General features: G+C 54.2%; 7 protein-coding genes across 7 annotated transcripts; 2 read left to right on the forward strand and 5 right to left on the reverse strand.

Annotated features, from left to right (window-relative positions):
* Positions 1–1,131: 1,131 nt before the first annotated feature.
* Positions 1,132–2,767, reverse strand: CDEST_07667 (Putative six-hairpin glycosidase superfamily, glycosyl hydrolase, family 88). Its single transcript, XM_062923826.1, has 2 exons — positions 2,597–2,767; positions 1,132–2,416 (listed from the first exon to the last, which is right to left on the reverse strand). Exon 2 carries the CDS (start codon positions 2,351–2,353, stop codon positions 1,220–1,222), a length of 1,134 nt encoding a protein of 377 aa, XP_062779877.1. The 5' UTR covers positions 2,354–2,416; positions 2,597–2,767; the 3' UTR covers positions 1,132–1,219.
* A 2,735-nt stretch (positions 2,768–5,502) lies between these two features.
* On the forward strand, positions 5,503–7,572 carry CDEST_07668 (Putative major facilitator superfamily, MFS transporter superfamily). The gene is made up of 2 exons (XM_062923827.1): positions 5,503–6,969; positions 7,031–7,572. The coding sequence occupies exons 1-2, from the start codon at positions 5,846–5,848 to the stop codon at positions 7,482–7,484; spliced, it is 1,578 nt and encodes a 525-aa protein (XP_062779878.1). The 5' UTR covers positions 5,503–5,845; the 3' UTR covers positions 7,485–7,572.
* A 695-nt stretch (positions 7,573–8,267) lies between these two features.
* Positions 8,268–9,224, reverse strand: CDEST_07669 (Putative NAD-dependent epimerase/dehydratase, NAD(P)-binding domain superfamily; the record flags this gene model as incomplete). The annotated part of the gene is made up of 1 exon (XM_062923828.1): positions 8,268–9,224. The coding sequence occupies one exon, from the start codon at positions 9,222–9,224 to the stop codon at positions 8,268–8,270; it is 957 nt and encodes a 318-aa protein (XP_062779879.1).
* Positions 9,225–10,878: 1,654 nt separating this feature from the next.
* CDEST_07670 (Putative NAD(P)-binding domain superfamily) lies at positions 10,879–11,988 on the reverse strand (the record flags this gene model as incomplete). The annotated part of the gene is made up of 1 exon (XM_062923829.1): positions 10,879–11,988. One exon carries the CDS (start codon positions 11,986–11,988, stop codon positions 10,879–10,881), a length of 1,110 nt encoding a protein of 369 aa, XP_062779880.1.
* Positions 11,989–14,036: 2,048 nt separating this feature from the next.
* Positions 14,037–15,315, reverse strand: CDEST_07671 (Putative short-chain dehydrogenase/reductase SDR, NAD(P)-binding domain superfamily). The gene has a single exon (XM_062923830.1). The coding sequence runs from the start codon at positions 15,208–15,210 to the stop codon at positions 14,233–14,235; it is 978 nt and encodes a 325-aa protein (XP_062779881.1). The 5' UTR covers positions 15,211–15,315; the 3' UTR covers positions 14,037–14,232.
* A 773-nt stretch (positions 15,316–16,088) lies between these two features.
* Positions 16,089–17,754, forward strand: CDEST_07672 (Putative NADP-dependent oxidoreductase domain-containing protein). The gene has a single exon (XM_062923831.1). The coding sequence runs from the start codon at positions 16,489–16,491 to the stop codon at positions 17,563–17,565; it is 1,077 nt and encodes a 358-aa protein (XP_062779882.1). The 5' UTR covers positions 16,089–16,488; the 3' UTR covers positions 17,566–17,754.
* Positions 17,755–19,532: 1,778 nt separating this feature from the next.
* CDEST_07673 (Putative major facilitator, sugar transporter, major facilitator superfamily) lies at positions 19,533–21,543 on the reverse strand. The gene is made up of 2 exons (XM_062923832.1): positions 21,051–21,543; positions 19,533–20,976 (listed from the first exon to the last, which is right to left on the reverse strand). The coding sequence occupies exons 1-2, from the start codon at positions 21,531–21,533 to the stop codon at positions 19,783–19,785; spliced, it is 1,677 nt and encodes a 558-aa protein (XP_062779883.1). The 5' UTR covers positions 21,534–21,543; the 3' UTR covers positions 19,533–19,782.

Raw genomic sequence — 21,543 nt, forward strand, 5'->3', positions numbered from 1 at the left:
AGAGCGTAGTCGATGAAATTCGATCGCTAAACAGACGAGCCTGTAATCTGTCAGTGGGCGAGGCTACCTGATCTCTAATCCAACACTAGTCGTACAAGATGACCCCTCCCCAACGTCCAGCAGCCCTATCGTGTGCTTTTGCATTCTGCCGAGAGAGAAATTTTCCGATGCAAGCCGTATGCAGGGTCTATTGTTATGTGCCCTGTCAACAAACAATGACACGAATCAGGAGACGTTGACTAAGTACAGAGTGCTCAGAGTCGGATTTGGGTAGGGGCGGCTGTTGCGCCGCGGTGACACCAATGGTATTTTTCATTTTCGTAGCAGCGCTCACATAGGGGGGGGACAATGTTGTCATTGGAAAGCCTCACTTCTATGAGATCAAACCGACAAGTAGACTTTGTGGATCGCATCAGGACTAGGTAGTATAAACGGTACTCATTCAACAGTCACTTCACAAGGTAACACCTGCCATTCGAGATGAATTTGTCTGTCTGGCATATTGGGTTTGAATAGAATCCGACAGCCAGTCCAGAAGACCGAACCCTCTAAAACCAACACCGAGACCCGACTTTCGACATAACGAGGAGGGCTGCAGGTACAGGCTCTCCGTCTTGTTCGGGTAGCCAGCCACGCCCACGACCCTCTAAGTCGATGTTCGTCATAGCGACGTAACACTCCAGAAGGATCAAATAGCACAGCGGCAGCTGAACTATGCCGCGGCCACGGGCTCAGAAGTTACGAAGGACAGCGAAGCGCGGGTGCGACCAGGCACGTGTATCTCGGGTTATACTAGGCCGGGAATGCCGTAAATGTAGGACACAAGCATCCATCTTCCCCCACGAGACGCAGTCCTTTCGTCGCGCCCCGGGACAAGAGGCACGAGTAGTGAGCTGCACTTTGGGGTCTCGGGCTGTCTCGGTCGACATTCAGCCGAAGGCGACCAACCCCTGCTGCCGAAAGCCGGCTAAGACCGGCGTCGGGCCCGGTCGGACGGCGCGTAGAATCTTAGGCCGAAGTCGGCCGATCTGACAAGACGCTTGTTGTGACATTGGCTGCTGTCTCATAGAGTTTACTTGGCACAGGTCGTGGAGCTCGAAAATAGAGAAGATCGACCTTCTTTTTGAGAAGGGGTTTTATTTTATTCTCAGAAAAGTCTCGTAAGAAGTAATTAGGTTTCGTTTTATTTTATTTTTCATTCGCCATTAATCATAAAACTTTATACAAAGACGCGCAGGAACTCGACGAGGGCCATCATGGCCATGGCCTGGCCATATGGCATGCTGGTCTGGGGGATGTCCTTGTAGTGCTGCAGGTCGTGGCCCATGCCGGTGCCGAAGGAGGTGTGGAGCAGCTCGCCCTCGGGGCTGATGTTGTCGAGGACGGCCTTGACGGCCTTGACGGCGACGGGCTCGTACTCCTTGCCGATGTACCTCTTGCGCTGGGCCTTGAGAATGCCGTAGGCGAAGCCGGCGGTGGCGCTGGCCTCGACGTAGGAGCCCTCGTCCTCGGGGACGTCGAGCAGGGTGCGCCACAGGCCGCTGTCGACCTGCAGGGGCACGAGGGCGGCGCACTGGGCCTCGAGGGTGTTGACGAGGTGGGAGCGCAGCGAGTCTTGGGGCGCGAGGTCGAGCAGCTCGATGAACTCGGGGATGACGATGGTCAGCCAGCTGTTGCCGCGGGCCCAGCGGGCGCGGGCGAAGTTGTGGCCGCCCTCGTGGAAGGTCCAGCCGTGGAAGAAGAGGCCAGAGGGGGCGTCGAAGAGGTACTGCAGGTGGATGAGGAACTGGCGCTTGGCCTCCTCGACGTAGTGGGGCCGGTTGAGGACGAGGCCGATCTTGGCGAGGGGCAGGACGGTCATCATGAGGGTGTCGTCCCAGAGCTGCTGGTCGTTGACCTCGAGGTAGGTGATGTGCTGCATGCCGCCGTACTTTGTGCGGGGAAGGTCGTGATAGGCCCACTCGGCCCAACTGTCGAGCCAGGGCAGGTAGGTCTCGTTGCCCGTCTTCTCGTAGACGTAGGCAAGGGTGAGGAAGACAGCCATGGTGTTGATGTTCTTGCCCTTGTGACCCTCGGCGAAGCGGTTCTTGAACCAGTCCTCGATGATCTTCAGGTCGGCCGGGTCGCCGTTGAGCTCGTAGTACTTCCAGATGCCGTACAAGCCGATGCCGTGGGTCCACTCCCAGTCCTCCCAGCCCTTGGTGTCGATGACACGGCCGTCCTCGAGCGTCATGAGGAACTCGCCCGTCGTGTCGTTGATGTTGACCATGTCGTGGATTAGCTGCTTGACCTGCTTGTGGACATCGGCGCGCTTGACGCCCGAGACCTCGGTGATTCCGGTACCGGCAGGCATGTTGACGGCGTTTTGTGAGTGAGGGTAATTGGACCTGGAGGTGTAGTTGGACCCGTTTGGCGTCTGCCGTAAAGGGTCAGTTTCAGAGAGTCGAGAGTGAAGGCTTCGTTGCCAGTGCGTCTGCCGTCTGCCACCGCGAATGAACCCGAGAAAACATTGGAATAGACGGGCCTGAAGAGGGTTCTCGTCGCATCACGCTGGGTGGGTTGCGGAAGACGGCAGACGATGGATCGGGTGACTGACCTTTTCAGTTTCCTTCTATACGTTCAGCGGACGACCTGATAAGGTGATCGAAAGGTCTCGGGAGGAAAGGGAACAGCAGAGAAAACGAGACAAACGCAAAAAAAAAGGAGGGAGGGTTTCGACACACGAATCAAGACACTGTTTGGGTACAGAAGCGTTTTATTAAGGAGACGGACAGGACAGATGGTACTGATGGCAAAAACGCGGGGTCAATGGACAGATGGTGGCTGCTGGTTAGAGAGAGGGGACCGGCCGGGCAGGCCTCGGAGTGATGGTGACCGAGGCCCAAGACCAAGATTCCCGCAGGAAACGCTTTCTAGAGAGCGGTTTGGTGTAGGGGATTTAGGGACTTGGTAAACCCCACATAACAGGAAAACATGAAGGATCTGTGCCCCCAAGACTCCAAGGAAGCCTGCAGCACTGTTAATTCCAATGCAGCGAGTAGACAAGGTATGCAGAAATGTCTCTTGCATCACGCTGAAGAGGAGCAGAACTAGCGTAGCGATCTGTGGTTGGCAAAGAGGACGCGCCGAATATCCACTACGCGTACCCACTACGGCGGGGTCACTCGGCTCCTCCTCCCCCGCGCCCCGGGCCAGTTACCCCGCGTCGGTGGGTCGCCTCCCCGATTTTTTCACCTTTTCTTTCTTCCCCCCTCGGGGTCTCCCCTTCTATCCTCTCTGATTCCGGCGTCGTGATTGGCTTTCTCGACCTTTGTCCCGCTCAACTCTGTTTCTGTGGGCCAGTGGCCGACCTGGATTTACTGGACAACTGGACAACTCTTACTGCACCATCCTTGTCGTCTCCCCCTCTCCCCCCTATCTTTCTCTCTCTTTCTTACCAGCCCATTTCGAGGTCGAGGCCAAGGCCGAAACACGGCCGGCGCCGGTCTTTATCCTAGGTATTTCGTTGGTGTGTGGTGTGGCTGGTGGCTGAGTTGTTTTTGGGGGAAGTCATCTCCGCACCTCTCCGCAGCCCTCCCGTTCTGGATCTTTGGGGGAATAAAAATGGGGACGAGAATTGAGGGGAAAACAGCGGGCTCAGGCCGGATTTGCGGAGAGGGATACGGTGACTAATATTCCATGCTGAACACACCAGGCACCACCCACCCGGCCACGGAACGAGATTGAGCGAGATGGACGAGGTTGTTGCTTACGCCAGCAGGATGAGAACCGAGGGTTCGTTCCAGAAACATGGAAGGGAACACCTCTGTTCATATAGACGACTGCCTCTGGCTACAACCCAACCTAAGCCTGCGCAGATTAGCCCGCCAACCCAGGCATCTCGCCATCATTGCACCGCATGCAAGTGCCATCACGCTGTGCATTAGTCGCAATGCAACGCGTCGACGCCGAACCCACATCCTCACAGGCCAGACAAACTCCCTTGTCGAAATGACCTGTGCCATGACCACTCGCCATGGCAATGCCATTTGCCGTCATTACGATCGAAAGGGAAGGGAGGAAAGAAATCGACACTGCACAATGTCGAGAGTTGAAGTGAAAACGGAGACGACAGCCAAGAACGCCACGTTACTTAACTCCCTTGGTTCCCGTCATCAAGCTTTCCCTCAAGTCGAGCCAAGTTTGGCTGGATGACTGACGCCTTCATTGACCGACGGGGGTGGAAAGGCTTGAGCCGACTGAGATACGGGTGGCCAAGGCGGTCTTCGAGGCCGCACAGGGGCTTGAGCCGACGACATGCTTCTTTGAGGCAAGCCGCCCGTTTGTCCCCCTATCGACAACCAATCCTACCCCTGTGTAGCCCGGACCCGGAAGCAATTTTCTCTCACACGCCCATCCTCCCACCCCCTCCCACCCTCTCTGTCTCTCTCTCCATCGTGCTTTTCACCGTCAATTCCGTATGCCCAGGAATGCGGCGACCGGGAGAGCGCCCAAGTGCCATGCCAAGGCCGCTGGCCGCCGACGCCTCATTACTACCATGCTGTTCCCCTTCTTGGTTGCGCATCGAACACCATGACCCTTTAACGCTTGAACGCTTCAACGGGGGCCCAAATGATTTTCTTCCATCTCGAGAAACGCGATTCGTGACTTTCCAGCGACAAACCACTGGCTACCACAACAGACTACCGATACTAACGTCAAGCCTTATCCCCGTTGCAGGAAAACCAACCGCCAATCATCCCCAGGGCCCAAACCAGGGAGCCTTACGCTCACGCCATCCTGACGGGTCGTCCTAGCCAGCCGGGCCAACCAGGAAGCAACTTCAACTAGAGACCCTCCTGCGTCGGAGCCATCCGCCCACGCCCTATTCCCACTTCTATCTCTGTGAAGTCACTGTCTTCCGCCATCCGGTTTCCTTCCACGTTCTCCATCACGCTGATGCTGCTCCCTGCCCTTCACCCGGTGGCCATCGTAACGTTCCACCCCCATCTCGCAACCCTTGACTCATGCCGCTCTAGCCATGGGCTCGTCCACTTTATCGAGAGGTTCACCCAATCTTGAACCAACCGAGTGAGCCATCTTCCCAATTCTCCCCAGATGCCTGGCGGGTCGAACGCAAGCGTGCGGAGTTTGACGCAGAGAAGGCCCGGATCGGACGGCCTCGAGGGGGGCGTGAACATGTCAACACGCCTCGCCTCCCACCATCTCGGTCGAAAGATAACCCAAATTGCATCCACTCGTCCTGGCATCCCTCGTCCATTCACTTTCTTGCCTCAGCTGGAGTCCCAGCCCTCGAACCATTCAGTACCCAGCGACTCGACTCCGTAACCCCTCAGGACCCGTGGCCTGTGGGGGAACAAACTTGTCCTGCTCTCGTCGTCCCTTTTCGCGGGGGACCGAGCTCTGGGTCCCCCCGTGTCCCCTTCCCAACAAGAAATCTTGGGGTAGAAATGAGGAGAGAATGGGGAAGAGATTCCGGGGTTTGACAAGCAGCCATATGAATCCGTCGCTCAAAGGAGTAAGGGAGAGAGATCCCCAGCACAGCACCGGCTCGCCTTCCTAATACCTCACCACCGCCCATTCCCACTCCACTTGGTATCTGTTCTTATATAGAACGAGGGTAGCATCCTGCTTTTTCCTTCTTTCTCCCTTCGTCAGGTTGCCCGGCTTCTTCTTCTTCTTCTTCTTCCTCCTCCTCCAGCCTATAGAGGGTAGACAGACTTCAAGCCCACGAAGCCCCGCCCCCATCGAGCCAGCCCTGAGACCTTTGTTGTGTTCTCTTCTTCCATCACACGGAACCTCGACACCATCGACAACTCCACCTCTTTAGTCATCGTCAGACAAGATGGCCTCCAACGAAGTCACCAGCTCGGAGCACGTCCGCCCCACAACGGCCCCAGGCAAGAAGTCCTTCCAGGAAGTCGAGCGCTCCATCTCCCATGAGAAGGCCGACCAGCAGCGCCTCGAGAATGTCGACAATGAGCTGTCCAAGTACGTCGGCGACGGCTCCGTCACCGTCACCCGGGAACGCAGCGACGAGCTGCGAAAGATGATCGACCGCCGCGTCCTCGTCATCATGATTGGCACCTACTTCCTCCAGGCCATCGACAAGGGCACCATGTCCTTCGCCTCCATCATGGGCCTCCAAGAGGACACCCACCTCAAGGGCCAGGAGTTCTCCTGGCTAACCACCTGTATCTACATTGCTATCCTATTTGTCGAGTACCCCCAGAACTACATCATCGCCCGTGTCCCCATCGCAAAGTATCTCAGCTTCTCCATCATTGCTTGGGGTGCCGTACTGGCTTGCCACGCCGCCTGCTCCAACTTCGTCGGCCTTGTCGCCGTCCGCACCCTCCTCGGTATCTTCGAGTCGGCCTGTCAGCCCGCCTTCGTCATCCTCTCGTCCATGTGGTACCGTCGCGAGGAACAGGCATCTCGTGTGACCTACTGGTACATGATGAACGGAGCCCAGCAGGTCGTCGGCGGTCTGCTCGCCTACTGCTTCACCCACATCAAGGGTGGCCCTCTCAAGTCCTGGCAGTGGCTTTTCCTGGCATACGGCGTCATCTCCGTCATCTTCGGCGTCTTCGTCCTGTTCTGGATGCCCGACTCCCCCATGCGTGCCAAGTGCTTCTCCGAGGATGTCAAGCGCGAGATGGTCGAGCGTGTCCGCGATAACCAGACCGGCATTCAGAACAAGAACTTCAAGCGCGAGCAGGCTATCGAGGCTCTAATGGACCCCCAGGTCTGGGGATACTCCCTCATCGCCCTGTGCACCACCTTGCCCACTTCCGGTCTGGGTGCCTTCGCCAACATCATCATCAAGAGCTTCGGCTTCAACACCCTCGAGGTGCAGCTGCTCGCCATGGTTCTCGGCTTCTACATCATCTTCGTCCTCCTCGGCTCCGTCTGGCTGGTCAAGAAGTTCAACCAGAACCTCTACGTTATGCTCGGCTTCTGTGTCCCGTAAGTCTCGACTGATTCGCTCATCTCCCAGCATTAGAACTGAACTAACAAATCCCACCAGCTCCGTCATTGGCACCGTCCTTCTCATGACTGTCCCCAACAACACCTTCTCCCAGCGTGTTGGTCTGCTCATCTGCTACTACATCACTTTGTCCTTCTGGTCCGCCCAGACCCTCGCACTGTCGCTCATCTCCCGAAACATTGCCGGCCAGACCAAGAAGCAGTTTGCCGTCGCCATCAACTTCATCGTATGGGCTGCTGGTAACGCCATCGGCCCCCAGGTCTTCCTCAAGTGGGACGGCCCGCGCTACTTCATCGCCTTCGCCACCCACCTGGGCTGCTACGCGCTGCTTATCGTCATCATCATCAGCCTCCGCATCTACCTCGCCCGCGAGAACAAGAAGAGAGACGACATGGTCGCTGCGGGTATTGTGGAGGCGTCTCCCGAATACACCGCCCACTCCTTCGAGGACATGACGGACAGGGAGAACCTGTCGTTCCGCTATGTGTTCTAGAGAAAGTGTATAGGCTCACGTGTGATCTGTTTATTTGTAAGATGTAATGAAGAAGACTTGACCAAGTTAATATACCCCACACATCATCATTGCGAACTCTTCTCGCGAGCCCGTGAAATATGTCTTTTCTGTCATACATGCTTTCTGCTTGCCATCGGCTTTTTGATTGGTGCGATTCTTTCTAGGCGGTTCAGAGGATACACGCCGCAGGCCCCCTCCCGCCCCTTACTATATCAAATTGTTGAACATTACCGCTTGAATCGGACGTTGATGAGCCGCACAATATCATACTCAAGCTGGCACATTATTGCGGCCGTATTCTAGAAGATGCTCAGTATGTAGTAGGGGGCAGACGAAGCCTTTGCAAACAACGCTCAGACAGAAGAGGTCATGTTAAAAGCATTTTCGATTTTACACTCGTTCTATGAGGGAATTGACTGTATTGTGTACTTCGCCTTGTCAGATTGGTGAATTGATTAGAGAAACGGGTACAGATATCTCATGTTTAGAAAACGATGAAGAACAACAGAGGTAGCCGTCAAAATAAGCTCACTTGGCGGCTTTCAACGCCAAGGCGGTCAAGGGCAAACCTCCCAAGGCCTCGGGAGGGGACGAATATTACGCGATTGATAACAATATAGACACTTCTTGGACCTGCTCGTCTTCACTTGGCATTTGGAGACGGGTATGGGTTCCCCTCATCCGTGCCGCACACCCCAGGAAACCCACCCCCACGATCCATGATCCATATCCCCCAAGAGCAGACCCCATTACCCCGCGAAGCTATTGCTTCCGGAGTGCCTTGGCAAGTTCCCCATACGAACCCTTGCTGCTGCCAATCTCCTCCAAGATGCCCGGCCCGCGGGGCATCCAGCCAAGCTCTCTCCTGGCCTTCTCCCCGGACGCCCGGTTCTCCGCCGCCAGGAATAACGCCACTGTGGCCCCCAGCTGCGCCTCCGCGGCCTCCGCGCTGATGTCCCTCAACGGCACGCCGACGGCCGCGGCCATGGCCTCGGAGAGCCGGCGTGAGGTGACGTCCGTCGCGGCGCTGGCGTTGTAGATCTCGCCGGTCCGCCCCTTTTCCGCCGCGAGGAGGTACAGCCGCGCGGCGTCGTCGACGTGCACGACCGTCGTACGGTTCCCGCCGCCGCCGACGCACACGACGCCGCCCGTTTTCGCCGCTATGCCCAAGAACTGCGCGACGCCGCTGCCGCCTCGGCCGTAGACGTAGGGCGCCAGCCGGATCGAAGTGACCCGGACACCCTTCGCGGCATGGCTCAGGGAGTGCAGCTCAGTCTTGATGCGGGTGTTGATAGGGTTAGGGTCCGCCGGCGACGCTTCCGTGGTCTCGGCGCCAGTGGGATCCGCGGCGACGCAAAGCGTGCCGGACGTCACGACCAGCGGCTTGTCGGTGCCGGCGAGGGCATCGGCGATGGCATCGACGGCGGCGGTGTCCGTGGGCCGGAAGGTCTCGTACGGCTCGCCGCCGAAGACGTAGGCGGTAGCCAGGTGGATGACCGCGTCCGCCTGTGCGCTTTCGCGACGGAGGGTGTCAAGGGAGCAGAGGTCGCCCCGGATGGGCACGGCGCCGAGGTCGCGGAGTTTGCCATCGGTAGCTTCGGTCCGGGAGAGAGCGTGTATGGTGTAGCCGTCTGCGATGGCTAGCTCTGTGACCACGGAGCCAATGTAGCCGCTTGCTCCGGTCATGAAGATGCGCTTCTGCCGGCTTGACATTGTCATTGCTACGTTTGATATCGTATAATGTCTTGGAATGGGAAACGTATGATGAGGGAGTCTGAAAGCTGGAAGGTTCTTGCTTGGGAGTGTTGGGGCGTTTGAAACGGTATGGTTAGAGGCATCTAGATGTTGCAACAGACGAAAATGGCGAAGCCGGTCTTATAAAGAAACCAACATTCGTCAGCCATGAAGACTTGGAATGTTCTTCACTGTACATTTTCTCTTGACGCGCCTTAGCAATGGGCCCCTGCACGGAGATTAGGATGGTGAGCCGCAAACTCCAGCAGAGCTGCATCGCTTGCTGAATGGTGCATGCAACCGAGTACGAGGCATGCCAAATCAACAATTCTTAGCGCTCCCAGGGAGGCTCTCTGGGACTCACAAACTGGACAGTACAGACCAGCATGAAAAATCGGTATTATTCGGCCTTTTGGGAAATTTCCGTTGTCCATGGGGTTACTATGTCTGGTTTATATCCCAGGTCTGGTTCGAAGTCGTGGCGTAGGTCGACGCTGGACAATCCGCGGGTTTAAAGACGGCTTAACTCCATGACGCTCCACCGAGGTATCCAGGTATCATATCAGGACACCAGACTTCACCGGCTTCAAGTCGGTATATGGAAGAAATAAAAACACTCCCAGGTGGTAAGAGCGCGTGTTTCATCCAAGTTATCTGGCTGCTGGAAGGCCCTTTTGAAGCCTGTTAGGTGAATGAACTGCAGGGGATTCTCCAATCGCTGGGGTGAATCGCAACGAAACCACGGAGAACATGATCGATTGGATACATCGAGCCGAATCCGAGGGCAGCAAGTGGAAACAGACAAGAAAGACCGGTGAAGTGCCGAAAAAGGCGTAGTTAGGGGCGCGCGCGCGTCTGTGTGTCTGTTATTGACTTTCTTCTAACAAGCTCAACTAAGATCATATACTTAAAGTCTACCTAAACTTAAAACATAGCGTCGTGATGCTTGGAGGTCATGGGTTAGACCGCCAGTCTGTAAAACACTCAGTACCTGCACTTTACAACTTGTGACATGAGTGAGAAATGCCAATCATCAAAGTTCAGTTAGTGCCACTTCTGACAGAAAACCCAGTCCAATCCTTCCTGTGAAGTTCCGAAACCGAATGTGTGTGTGTGGCATTGACTTTCTCCAAGCAAGCTTAACCCAAAGTGTACGCAGGAAGTCTAGGAAAAACTTACAACATGGTGTTGTGAGATCTACATTCCCTGCCGCGATTCGTGTGTGTACGTAGGAAATGAAGGAGTAGAAGCGTCTATTCCTCTAGTGTTGGATGCCCAGCTCGGTTCCGATGGGCAGCTGAAGTGAATGGCAATATGAATCAGTCAGACCACGTGAATCTGTCTCCGTTGGTCCTGTCATATTATAGCCGCCGTCAGATGCTCTCCTTTACTTTCCAGTCTCCAACGCATCACGGAAAACGAAAGATTACACCACTGTTGTGCTGTGTTTGTCCAAAATGTAGACACAGATAGAAGGAAGAGCAGGTTACCTATTCCAAAGCCATGTGCGTCTCAGACCAAGTTTTAAGACGGACTCAGGATGGATGAGTACCTGCCTTTCTTGCCCATCATGCCATTTGATCAGTAATCAATGTAAATTACAATCTTTGTTGCTTTTCAAATCATAGAATGATAAAAGTCAAGCCGTTCTACAAAGTTCATCGACATGTCTGATGGAAAACTCAGTCCGGTCTTTAGGTTCGTGGTTCTCCTCCTGCAACCACTTCTTTGCAGTCTCATTGATGAATGCCTCGTAGCTCCGAGGTTCTCTCCTCAGCAAGTCAAGCTGCAGCTGATACTCTTCGTCCGTCAGCCCTCGCATGCAGAACCTAGTACCCATCGACTCCATCATGAGTCTCAAGTCGCGAGCGAAACCAGGCGTCAACTTTTCAAAATCGACAAGCTCCAACTCATAATCGTCCAGATCCTCCTTACAAGTGGCGACTCGCGACTTGATCTGCCGGTCCAGAGCTGCGCTCCAAAGCTTCTCCGTCTCTTCTGCTCCGTATCTCTCCCTAGTCCCAATCGTGACCTTCCGCCTGTGAAAGCGTCGGCCTTGGTCCTCAATGGCCCGCCACGCCCCCAGTGCAATGTCCGCGACATCGACCTTGGGCGGCCCAGGTCTCGAGCCGCTCGGCAGCGGATATGGGAACACGCCGTGCCGCAGCATCATCTGCTTTCCACGGAGGTCGTTGTCGTTGGACATGACGGGACCGAGGATGGTCCAGGTGAAAGGTAGCTCCATTCCTTCGTCAGTTGAGTGACCATCGTATAGAAGGAACTGCTCCAAGGCCAACTTGACAGCCGCATGCGCCGCACGAACCCGTCGTATTGCTCCTTCCTTTGCGACGGTGTGGGCGGTAAAGTCCCCAGCCATGGACAAATACACAACGTGGCGCACGCTCGATCCTGGAAGGGAGAAAAGATCAAACGTGTTCAGGCCGACGGTGAGCTCGTTCGCCCCAGAGACGTTGAGGAACACGGTGTCGACCTTGTGCGAGGCTATGAGTTCGCCGAGCCATACTGGGTCGGCTATGTCGCCCTGCTCGACAGCTGTTGTTATATAAGGGCTAGTGTTTGTAGAGCTGGTAGTAGAAGCAATCAGCTCGTTCAAGCGGTCGGGGTTTCTTGTGGGTAGAACGAGCTTGATAGGGTGGGAGTGGGATAGCGATAGAATGAGGGGGACCAGGCGGCATCCAACGGAGCCTGTTGCGGCGGTGATGATGATACTGCTGGGCAAAACGGCCATGGTTATTTTCTAGCCAACTCTTTCAGTGTCTTTTAGCGTGAGTCAATGAATATATGACTGCCCGGTGGACCGATGGGGTTTCTATGAGCGGATAATGTCTCATCAACGACGAAACTTCCATGACTTTTAAACAGTTTCCATGTGATCCTGCGTAGCTGGGGGGCTCTCAGAGGCAAATAAGCTGGTTCAAATCAGATAAATGACCGAGTGAGCTCCGCTATTGAGCCGAACTAACTGCGGCTGTTGAGGGTTGTTGTATGCAGAACACACAAGGATCATGGGATAGATAGCTTGTACGCGAGCAGGCGAATTTACTGATTATCCCGAACTCGTAGCTATCCCAGGTATTCCTACGCTAAATTGGGTAAACAAGCCATAGTGACGCTAACAAACAAGGCTTGGTCCAGGTAAGGTATTCCCTACCTGAGCTTCGGAGAGTGGGGGGTTGTCACCCGCTTGATAAACTGAGTACGAATCCGAGGGGCCGGTTAGAGTTTCCGGCCCCGAAAGACATATCGCCGGCTGAACTTAGGTTGAGTATGCTTTGGTAGGCCAAGGTTATAAAGCATGAGAATAATTTCATGGGTTCATCGTAAAAGCAAACTCTTTGAAGCAGGGGCACTCAAAGGGTTGACCCCCCGTGACCGGTCGTGTAAAACATCCCCATTCGGTTCTGACGGAAGTAATGTCCAAGCTGGGCCGATCTTGCGAAGGAGGTGCTCGAAGGCTATACCTACACGTGCTTTACTTTTTTTTGTAGTTGCAGCCAAGGTTTTCCCGGTGCATCAGGTAGACTGTAAAGGTGCAGCAGCCACAATTAACTCAGCAGCAGTAACCCTGTCTACTCGCGTACTTATTCAGTTCGCTCTCCAGAACAAGGCAGGGCGCATCAGCGAAACCTTGCGCGATATCTCAACCGCAGGCAAAGTCTACTGTATAACCTTGTTTGCGCGTCTAAGCTCGCTTAAGAACGGGCGCATGCTTTTTTCATCGTGCATTTTCTCCACTATTCCTCCGCTCTTAGTTTAAACATATCATCTTTCGGTTTCTGTGTTGATCAATTCTAGGCAACCCTCGCCCGGACCATCCCTCTCTTGGTGAAAACGGGTTACGGCCGCGCTTGGTGGGAGACAATGAATCCATGTCCCATGAATCACCTCGAAATTCCTAGGTGCGGGGTAGAAACAGTCAAGGTTTGGGGATACGGTAGTGTAGGTCTACATTGTATTTGCGGATCGGGGCCTAGAATTATTTGGCAACCAATGAAGATACATGCAGTCTTACCTGGATGCTTCAGCTCTGTCGAATCGGGGATCGATGCAGAAGTTTTCTAAAGATTTTGGTCTGTTCCATCAATACCAACTAATGCTTGTCGGCTAACTTATGCTCCTTTGTCATGTATCTGAGGTGTTGTTCGGTCATCTTACAAATTCTCTCAGTTCCCAGCCCTGAAGTTGCTGGAATCTCGCGTTACCAGTGTGTCGTAGGATATAAGGCGTTGAATGCTGCCCGCAGTTAATGGCGTCGTTTTTGCGACACAGTACAAATACACTATTAGTATCTTTAGTAGCACTTACTAGTATGTGTGGCCAGGAGTGTTAATGTGGTACGTTTGAGTTTGAGTTGAAAGTTTCGGATGCCATCTTTCTATGCGCATCTAGACCCTCCCGCAACACGAGATTGGCGATGGTCATGAACTGGAAGCCACATATGGACGAAGATATGGGTCATGTGGTCAGTGAGAAATTCAAGGGCTTGATACGAGTCAAGTTATCTGAAATCAGCGCTTAGCCTAGATGGGCAGTTTGTTAGACGTAGTGACTGTTGTGCGGGCGGTTTGTGCTGAAGCATAGGCTGACTGGGAAGCTTGCTTCGGATCATCTTCTGGCTGCAACCGACCGGTCCGTTCCTTGAAGGACATAATTTGAGGGAATGCAAAAAGACAACTGTACAGTTGAGTGAAGCTTCTGAAGATAGGTCTTTGAAGACGAGTCTGGTACGACTGTCAAACACTATCCGAAACGGACGTTGCTTCCACAAAGTGTGCGTGGATGATAGAAGTACGCTATTACTGGAACGTGTGCTCATTAAGTACATAGTACCAGAAAGATCCGGAGAATCATAATCTCGCCTTTGTGAGGCCCGAGGTCTGGGGAGACGTCGAGGTGCGGCCGAAATACCGTTCCTCTTCACGAGAAACAGTAAAATAATGATACATAACAAAGAATTGCTTCAAAAAGCCGATCAGATCTTGCCCATGACACCCGGCTGAATTGCCTCCAGCTTCTGTACAAGCTCGTTCCACACCCGATCTTGCGCCTCCTTTCCTTCCTTGCTCGTCACAAACGGCGCCGGTTTCGCAACGGCACAGTCGGACATGTAGTGGCCGTGAGACTCGGCCCCCGCAGATCCCGCAGATACCAAGGTTCTGCTACCATACTCTGTTGTCCGGGCCAGAAGGAGCTTCATGAGCCACATGCGCCATGTTTGGATGTCGCGGGTTAGCTCGGAGTGACAGAAGCCCGGGTTGACATTGTTGACCGTGACGGGGTACTCGGAAGCCGGGTGCAGCTCGGCAAATGTCCTCACGCTGAGCACCTCGAGGAGCTTGGAGAGGGGGTAGAGCTTCTCCACCTCGTCCGAAGACTTGGACGCCTTCTCGTTGATGGTGTTGAAGATCTCGCCGTCAGGCGCATTGCGCTGTTCAAATTTCGTCCACCCGTGGACCTCCGAAGATGTGATCGTGAACGTGGGCCGGGTGCTGAACTTGGCCGCCGTCTCCTTCATCTTGGGCAAGACGAGCGCCATCAGGAGGAATGTGGAGACGACGTTGACCGTGATCGTCCCCTCATTATCTTCCATCTGTCTGAACTCGGTGTGGGCCACGCCGGCGTTGGCGATGAAGATGTCGACACGCTCCAGCTCGGCGCTAAGGCGAGATGCGAACTTTTGCACGCTGGCATACTTGGACATGTCGAGCTCCCAGACTTCGACAACGTGCTTGGCGCAGTTGGTCGTGGCTTCGATGTCCTCTTTGGCGACGCGTCCCTTGTCGAGGCTTCGGACGGCAAGGATCAACTTGCTGGCGCCGAGGCGGGCAAAGTGTCGCGCGGCTTCCTTTCCGAGGCCGACATTGCTGCCGGTGATCACGACGGTCTTGCCGGCATATGAGCCCTGGGGGTACGGAAGGGATTTGAACAGCTGGCTGTAGAGAAAACTCATTGTGGTTTCGGTTTGTAGATTCAATTGGGATAAACAGGAGAGATGGATGTTCTCAGAAGTGGAAGCTCAACTTTTTGTAGAAGAGGGAAAATCGGAGAATCGAGACCGAGATGAATTGGAGCACACGAGTTCTACCATGGGATCCATACGTTCGTCTTATGTCTTTGGTGGTCCAACAAATGTATGACGGAGTTAGGCAGGAGTTTGTTTGGCCGAGACCGAGCGGACCACTCACACAACGTGCGCCGGACCGAGACCTGGCTAACTCCACATGCCTCCGTCATGGATGGAGAGCGACATACTCCTCTTTTTGACGCTTGTCATTGAATTGGGTTCCTGCAACTCTTCCAGACCGGACCGCACTATGTTTTGTAAGCCCATGAGTCTAAAAAGACCTCTTGGATGTCATACTGCTAGGGGGAAACGGACGGCGTTGGAACGAACAGGTGAGATGTAATGACCTTTGGAGGCGGAAGGCGTGGCTTGGCTTCCGATCTAAAAAGGATGTCAAAATCCCCGTTATGTCCGTTCGTCATTCAACCAACTTACTTCCACAAAGCACCAGTCAACCATCTCTGCAACATTCTCACTCACAATTAAGTAATCAAGCCATCGGGTCCGTGGTATTTGTTTTCGTCTTTTAAAGTGCCAGATGTACCCCACATCGCCCCCACCGAGTGGGATAGGGTAGCGCGCCTGGAGTTTACCGGATTTAGCAACCAAAATCCATCCCCAGCCCCTAAGCCCCACGCTTCTCTAAGAGCAACCAAAGTGGAGGAGCGGACTGGGGGAATAGTCCGCTAACTGTCCGTCATTGCAATGTTGTGTCTGTGCAGTGCTATATCGGCACAGTGTTTGCTGATGCACCGTTCATCGTCCCGTCAGTTGGTCATTCTGCATGACAACACTCCACTCTTATTCAGGGACGTGAGCGAACATGACGATTCAAGATTGAAAGTTGCCGAAGGATGTCGGCGCGCTTCGGCAACGCAGGATTTGTGATCTCGAAAACCTCGGGATTTACACTTATCTCCTCGTTTTCAGTGTTGAGGAAATCGCAGGGCCATGTTTTTTTGGTGTATACTGTGGGGACTAAACCAACATGTGAGGCTGGTAGGACTAAATCGCTACGTTAAATAACATCGCAGTTCCTGATTCCATTGCGATGTCTAACCTGAAGTTTCAACACCAACACCTGGCAGACAATACAACCACAAGTAAACCAACCGAGTCTACCCATTTATATTCTTTGCGACTCTCCACCCCAAAAATCCCGAAATGGCTGCACCACCTGTTCCCGTCTCTCTTCAGAAGAGCCTCGACGCAACCAAGGTCGAATACGTCAACCTCGGAGCCTCCGGTCTCAAGATTTCTGTCCCCATTCTGGGAGGCATGTCCCTTGGATCGAGCGAATGGATGGACTGGGTGCTCGACGAGGAGGAGTCTTGCGAGATTCTCAAGGCTGCCTACGACCGTGGCATCAACACGTGGGACACCGCCAACATGTACTCCAACGGCGTCAGCGAGGTAGTCATCGGCAAGGCCATCAAAAAGTTCAATATCCCCCGCGAGAAACTGGTCCTCATGACCAAGTGCGCCATGCACGTCGGCGAGGAGACGAGCATGTTCGCCCCCATGCACGCCCAGCAGCTGGCGCAGAGCAAGGACTACGTCAACCAGGGCGGGCTCTCCCGCAAGACGATTTACAAGGCCGTCGACGACGCCCTGGCCCGCCTGGGGACGACCTACATCGATCTCTTCCAGATCCACCGCTTCGACCCGACCACGCCCGTCGAGGAGACCATGAAGGCCCTCCACGATCTCGTCCAGGCCGGCAAGATCCTCTACATCGGCGCCAGCTCCATGTGGGCGACTCAGTTCGCGCAGATGCAGTTCGCCGCCGAGAAGAACGGCTGGACAAAGTTCGTCAGCATGCAGAACTTCTACAATCTGGTCTACCGCGAGGAGGAGCGCGAGATGAACCGCTTCTGCAGGGACACGGGCGTCGGGCTCATCCACTGGTCCCCGCTCTTTGGCGGAGCGCTGGCGAGGCCGGTGGAGGCCAAGAAGACCAGCGTACGCTCCCAGGCGGGGGGTATGATGAGCCCCGCTCTCACCGAGGTCGACGAGAACATCATCCGCAGGGTCGAGGAGTTGGCCCAGAAGAAAGATTGGAGCATGAGCCACGTTGCGCTCGCCTGGATCAGGTCCAAGGGCGGGGTTCCGATCACGGGGTTCAACTCCATCAAGAGGATTGATGAGGCTGGGGAGTTGCGCGGCAAGACTTTGTCAGAAGATGAAGTGAAGTACCTCGAGGAGCCGTACGTCCCCAAGAATATTGTCGGACACTGCTGAGGTTGTTGTATCGTATCTACACAGACTATGCAGTGGCTTCATCTCTCGCCATATTTTGTCTATTGCAAGTCAAAATGATGGAAGGAGCTAGAGAAATACTGCATCTTTTCAGATTTCCTGGTTCTCGATCCTTTCAAACTGTCATTATTTTCCAATCTTAATCTCTGTTTTATTGCGACACTTGTGTTAGAGAACCTGCAGTACGTTTTGCTTACGCCTGCAAAAATTGGATACTCTTTTGTCGCGTTGGAAGTGAATAACCAATCCGGCCTCCGCTGCAAATCGGATCAAGCTGGCGGCACAAGACACAGTTCACTTGCAGCTCTATCAGTAACACTGACAGCAGCGGGTTAACTGGGTCGGAAAGCCATGCAGCCGCTACTTTCTCTGCAACCTCACAATCCACCTTCCCATCTAATATTGCAGCACCTATATCAACAGGGAAAATGATATCGCTCGACTGGAGTTATAGCGGGACTCTTGGTTATTCTACCAGTCTCCCAAACACTTTTCCATCCTTTTCCTCAAGGACTGCATGTGGACGAATTCCCTAACTAGCGCTTTCACGCAACAAGCCACCGCGTCCACTCGGAAGATGTCTCTGCGCGGAAACTTTTCAAGCTTTATATGCGGTTAATAGATGACGTGGAAATGTGGGCTCCCGGCCGTGACGAATGCGGGCAATGTAGCAGTGGCTGGTCATGATGTTGAGGGTCGGGGCGGTCGGTGGGCCCCGGGAGGAAGTATATACATATCAGGTCTTCCGGCTGGGAGGTCGCGACGCCCGCTGCAAATGCGAGATGTATGCACGGGACGAGTTTGAGCTGCATCGTGGCTGGTTCCTACTGGGAATACGAGGTGAAGCCTGGATCGAAAGAGGGGCAGGAACTCCCCTCGACTGAGAATACCTTGCAAACGACTTGTAGCGGAATCAAATGTTGCAGACTTAATCATTGAAAATTGATGATTAGAAGGTGTGGAAAATCAGGGCCGAGGAGTCGGCAAACCCATTTTGACCAACCCACGAAAAGGTTCTGAAGAAAACAAAAGAGACCTGCTCTATCATATTCTCAGATTAATAAAGGGTAAGTATCTACAACAGGAGAAGCCTAAGAAGGAAAATATCCAGAAGGCCACTAACTCTCAACAAGCGCATACCGTGGCGCGTTGTGTGCATCAAGGTTTCGTCGTCATTATCGGAATGGTTAGTCCGGCGGCGATAACCATCGTGTTAGGGTCTCGGCCGTCCGCCACGAATCATGAGAACATCAGAACATAAAGATCGGGATATTACTGCTCATCGAAACGTGACTCCATAGCTCGTGAAAGTATTTTGTAAGCGAAGAAGGGACATGGCGTCTGACCATCTCGTCGATGCCGTCTTAGTGCTCCTGAGACAAAACTCCTGGGTCTATTCGCAGCAGAGGCGCGTCAGAGATTGAATCTCTCCAGCAGTATAGAGCCGCCAGCATTGCCGTCTTCATCAATGCTGTAGAGGCTCTCTATCTAGAAGCCGTTGCGACCATGGTTGTGAAGACGAAAAGATCGGATATTGACTAAAGACGAGTGGAGTTTTCTTGGCTTTGGAGCAAGAATCGACCAGCTAAATACAAACTCCTGGGTTGGTCCACTGAAAAAGCGCTCGAGTCACTCCCATTATATCGCAACTTGAACGACACCAAAACTGGTGAGATCGAATATCTCGCTGCAGCCAAGAGATCCAGGTCGACCCGACCCGCTCGCGTTGCTTGCTTGCCTGATCGGGCCAAGACCAAGCGATCTGCCGGCTGGTGTGGAGCCGGGGCTGGTGTGTTCAGACGGGACCTGGTCAACCTCGGTCCGCATTCTCCCGACTCCTATAGGACCTTGTTCCGTGATCACTGCAGACACTCTTCACAAACTTGGTCACTGGTTACGGAGATGAGCCGAGCCCATGTCATGCACACTTTTTGGGTGGGGGAGATTGGATCACTTTTCAACATTTGTTTGTGTATTAACGGTATCAGTAAGAGTTAGGTATCGAACTGGCCACCAATTGTGGCCACTTTGTAAATCCCCCCACACGCCATGCAACATTCCACATCAACGTTTCGCATTACAATTCAAGTGATGCCCTTAAAATTGGACTCAACTTCAGAGGTGCCTCTAGGCAGTTTACCCGGTATGACGGATAATATAGTATAGAAAACGAGCGAAAATAGACAACGGGACGTCGACTTAGACGTTGGAGCTGCGACGCTCGATGTTGTCGACGGTGACCTTGTCCAAAACGCCGTTGCGGGCGACCTGAGAGGCAAAAGTCTCGTGGGGTACCCACTTGGCCGAGGTACGGGGGGTTGTCTCCTCCATCATCTTGTCGACCTGCTCCAGGGACAGGCCCTTGGTCTCGGGAACCAGGAAGTAGGTGTAGACCAGTGCACAGGAGCAGAGACCGCCCCAGACGAAGAAGACGGAGGACTTCAAGTTACCGCGGTTCTCACCGACCATGTAAGGGGTGATGACGGCAATGATGGTGTTCCAGAGCCAGTTGGAGGCGGTGGAAAGGGCGACACCACGGGAGCGCATGGGCAGAGGGAAAATCTCGCCAATGAGAACCCAGGCACCGGGGCCCCAGGTGGAGGCGAACCAGAAGATGAAGATGGCGATGAAAGCAATCTGAGCGTTGACGGCAGGGATGTTGTTGGCGATGCTCTTGGTGGCATCAGCGGGATCGGGGTGAGTGTGGTTGAAGCCGACAGTGACACCGATGATGGCAACAAGGAACTGGCAGATCAACATGCCAGTTGCGCCCCAGAGGAGGATCGTGCGGCGACCGAATCTCTCGACGGTCCAGAAGGACAGAGGAGTCGAGCAGACGTTGACGAGAGTGAAGACGAGGGAGATCAGGAAGGTGTTGTCAATAGCACCCGTAGACTGAAGGAAAGGAGTCGAGTAGTAGAAGATGAAGTTGACACCGGTCCACTGCTGCATCATCTGGAGAGAAGTACCGAGAATGGTCTTGCGCAAGTTGGAGTTGGCCTTGAAGAGAGAACCCTTGAAGCAGTTGGCCCAGGTGCCGAACCAGGTGGTGTTGGGGACAAGCTGGCGCTCGTACTCCTCGTTGGCGACGATCTCGGCGAGCTCGACTTGGATGTACTCCGAGTTCTCGGGCTGACCACGAAGGCGAGAGAGAGAGCGGGCGGCATCGGCAAGTCTGCCCTTCTTGACGAAGTATCTGGGGGAGTCGGGGAAGAGCATCAGACCGCCGCCGAGGATGATAGCCCAGGGGAACTGGATGGCGATGGGGATGCGGTAGGAGCCAGTGTCTTTTCGGTCCTTGGTGGCGTAGACGACGCAAGCAGCCAAGAGCAGACCGATGGTGATGCAGAACTGGTAGCCGGAGACGAGAGCACCACGAACCTTCTTGGGTGACTGTGATTTGTGTGTTAGTGTAATGATTCCTAAGGGGATCGGGGATCGTGGATTCAAGCGAGGCGGTTACTCACAATCTCAGACATGTACAGAATGACGACGGCGGACTCGAAACCCACACCAATACCAGCAATGAGACGGCCGGCGACGATGGGGCCGAGAGCGGTGTTGACGTTGGTAATCATCTGGATTACGACACCGATCATGTAGATGAGGCAGCCAAGAATGACAGTCCACTTGCGGCCCATCATGTCGGCCAAGTCACCAGCAATGAGTGCACCGAAGAAGGTACCGCAAGATAGGATAGAGACGATGAGGGAAGTGTCGGACTCGCCAATGGACGTGGCGCCGGGACCCTCAACGGCCTCGATGAAGATCGATGAACCCAGGACACCGTTGATGTAACCGGAGTCATAACCGAAGAAGATTCCTCCAAAGGAGGCAAAGGCGCAAATCAGGTAGGCCTTCCAGGTGACGGGAGCCTCGATGGCGTTAACATCGTCGGTGACGGCGAGGCCCTGGACAGGGTCGCGCGTTACGCCAGTCTCTTTCTCCATGGTGGAGGGC

The sequence above is a fragment of the Colletotrichum destructivum genome, chromosome 5 (assembly GCF_034447905.1).
Source record: "Colletotrichum destructivum chromosome 5, complete sequence".
Lineage (NCBI taxonomy): Eukaryota > Fungi > Ascomycota > Sordariomycetes > Glomerellales > Glomerellaceae > Colletotrichum > Colletotrichum destructivum.

Excerpts from the sequence above, each read along its gene's own strand:
- CDEST_07667 (XM_062923826.1), bottom strand. The coding sequence starts at position 2,353 with ATGCCTGCCGGTACCGGAATCACCGAGGTCTCGGGCGTCAAGCGCGCC.
- CDEST_07668 (XM_062923827.1), top strand. The coding sequence starts at position 5,846 with ATGGCCTCCAACGAAGTCACCAGCTCGGAGCACGTCCGCCCCACAACG. Across the intron at positions 6,970-7,030 it reads ATGCTCGGCTTCTGTGTCCC|CTCCGTCATTGGCACCGTCC; the intron begins GTAAGTCTCGAC and ends AAATCCCACCAG.
- CDEST_07671 (XM_062923830.1), bottom strand. The coding sequence starts at position 15,210 with ATGAGTTTTCTCTACAGCCAGCTGTTCAAATCCCTTCCGTACCCCCAG.
- CDEST_07672 (XM_062923831.1), top strand. The coding sequence starts at position 16,489 with ATGGCTGCACCACCTGTTCCCGTCTCTCTTCAGAAGAGCCTCGACGCA.
- CDEST_07673 (XM_062923832.1), bottom strand. The coding sequence starts at position 21,533 with ATGGAGAAAGAGACTGGCGTAACGCGCGACCCTGTCCAGGGCCTCGCC. Across the intron at positions 20,977-21,050 it reads TTCTGTACATGTCTGAGATT|TCACCCAAGAAGGTTCGTGG; the intron begins GTGAGTAACCGC and ends CACAAATCACAG.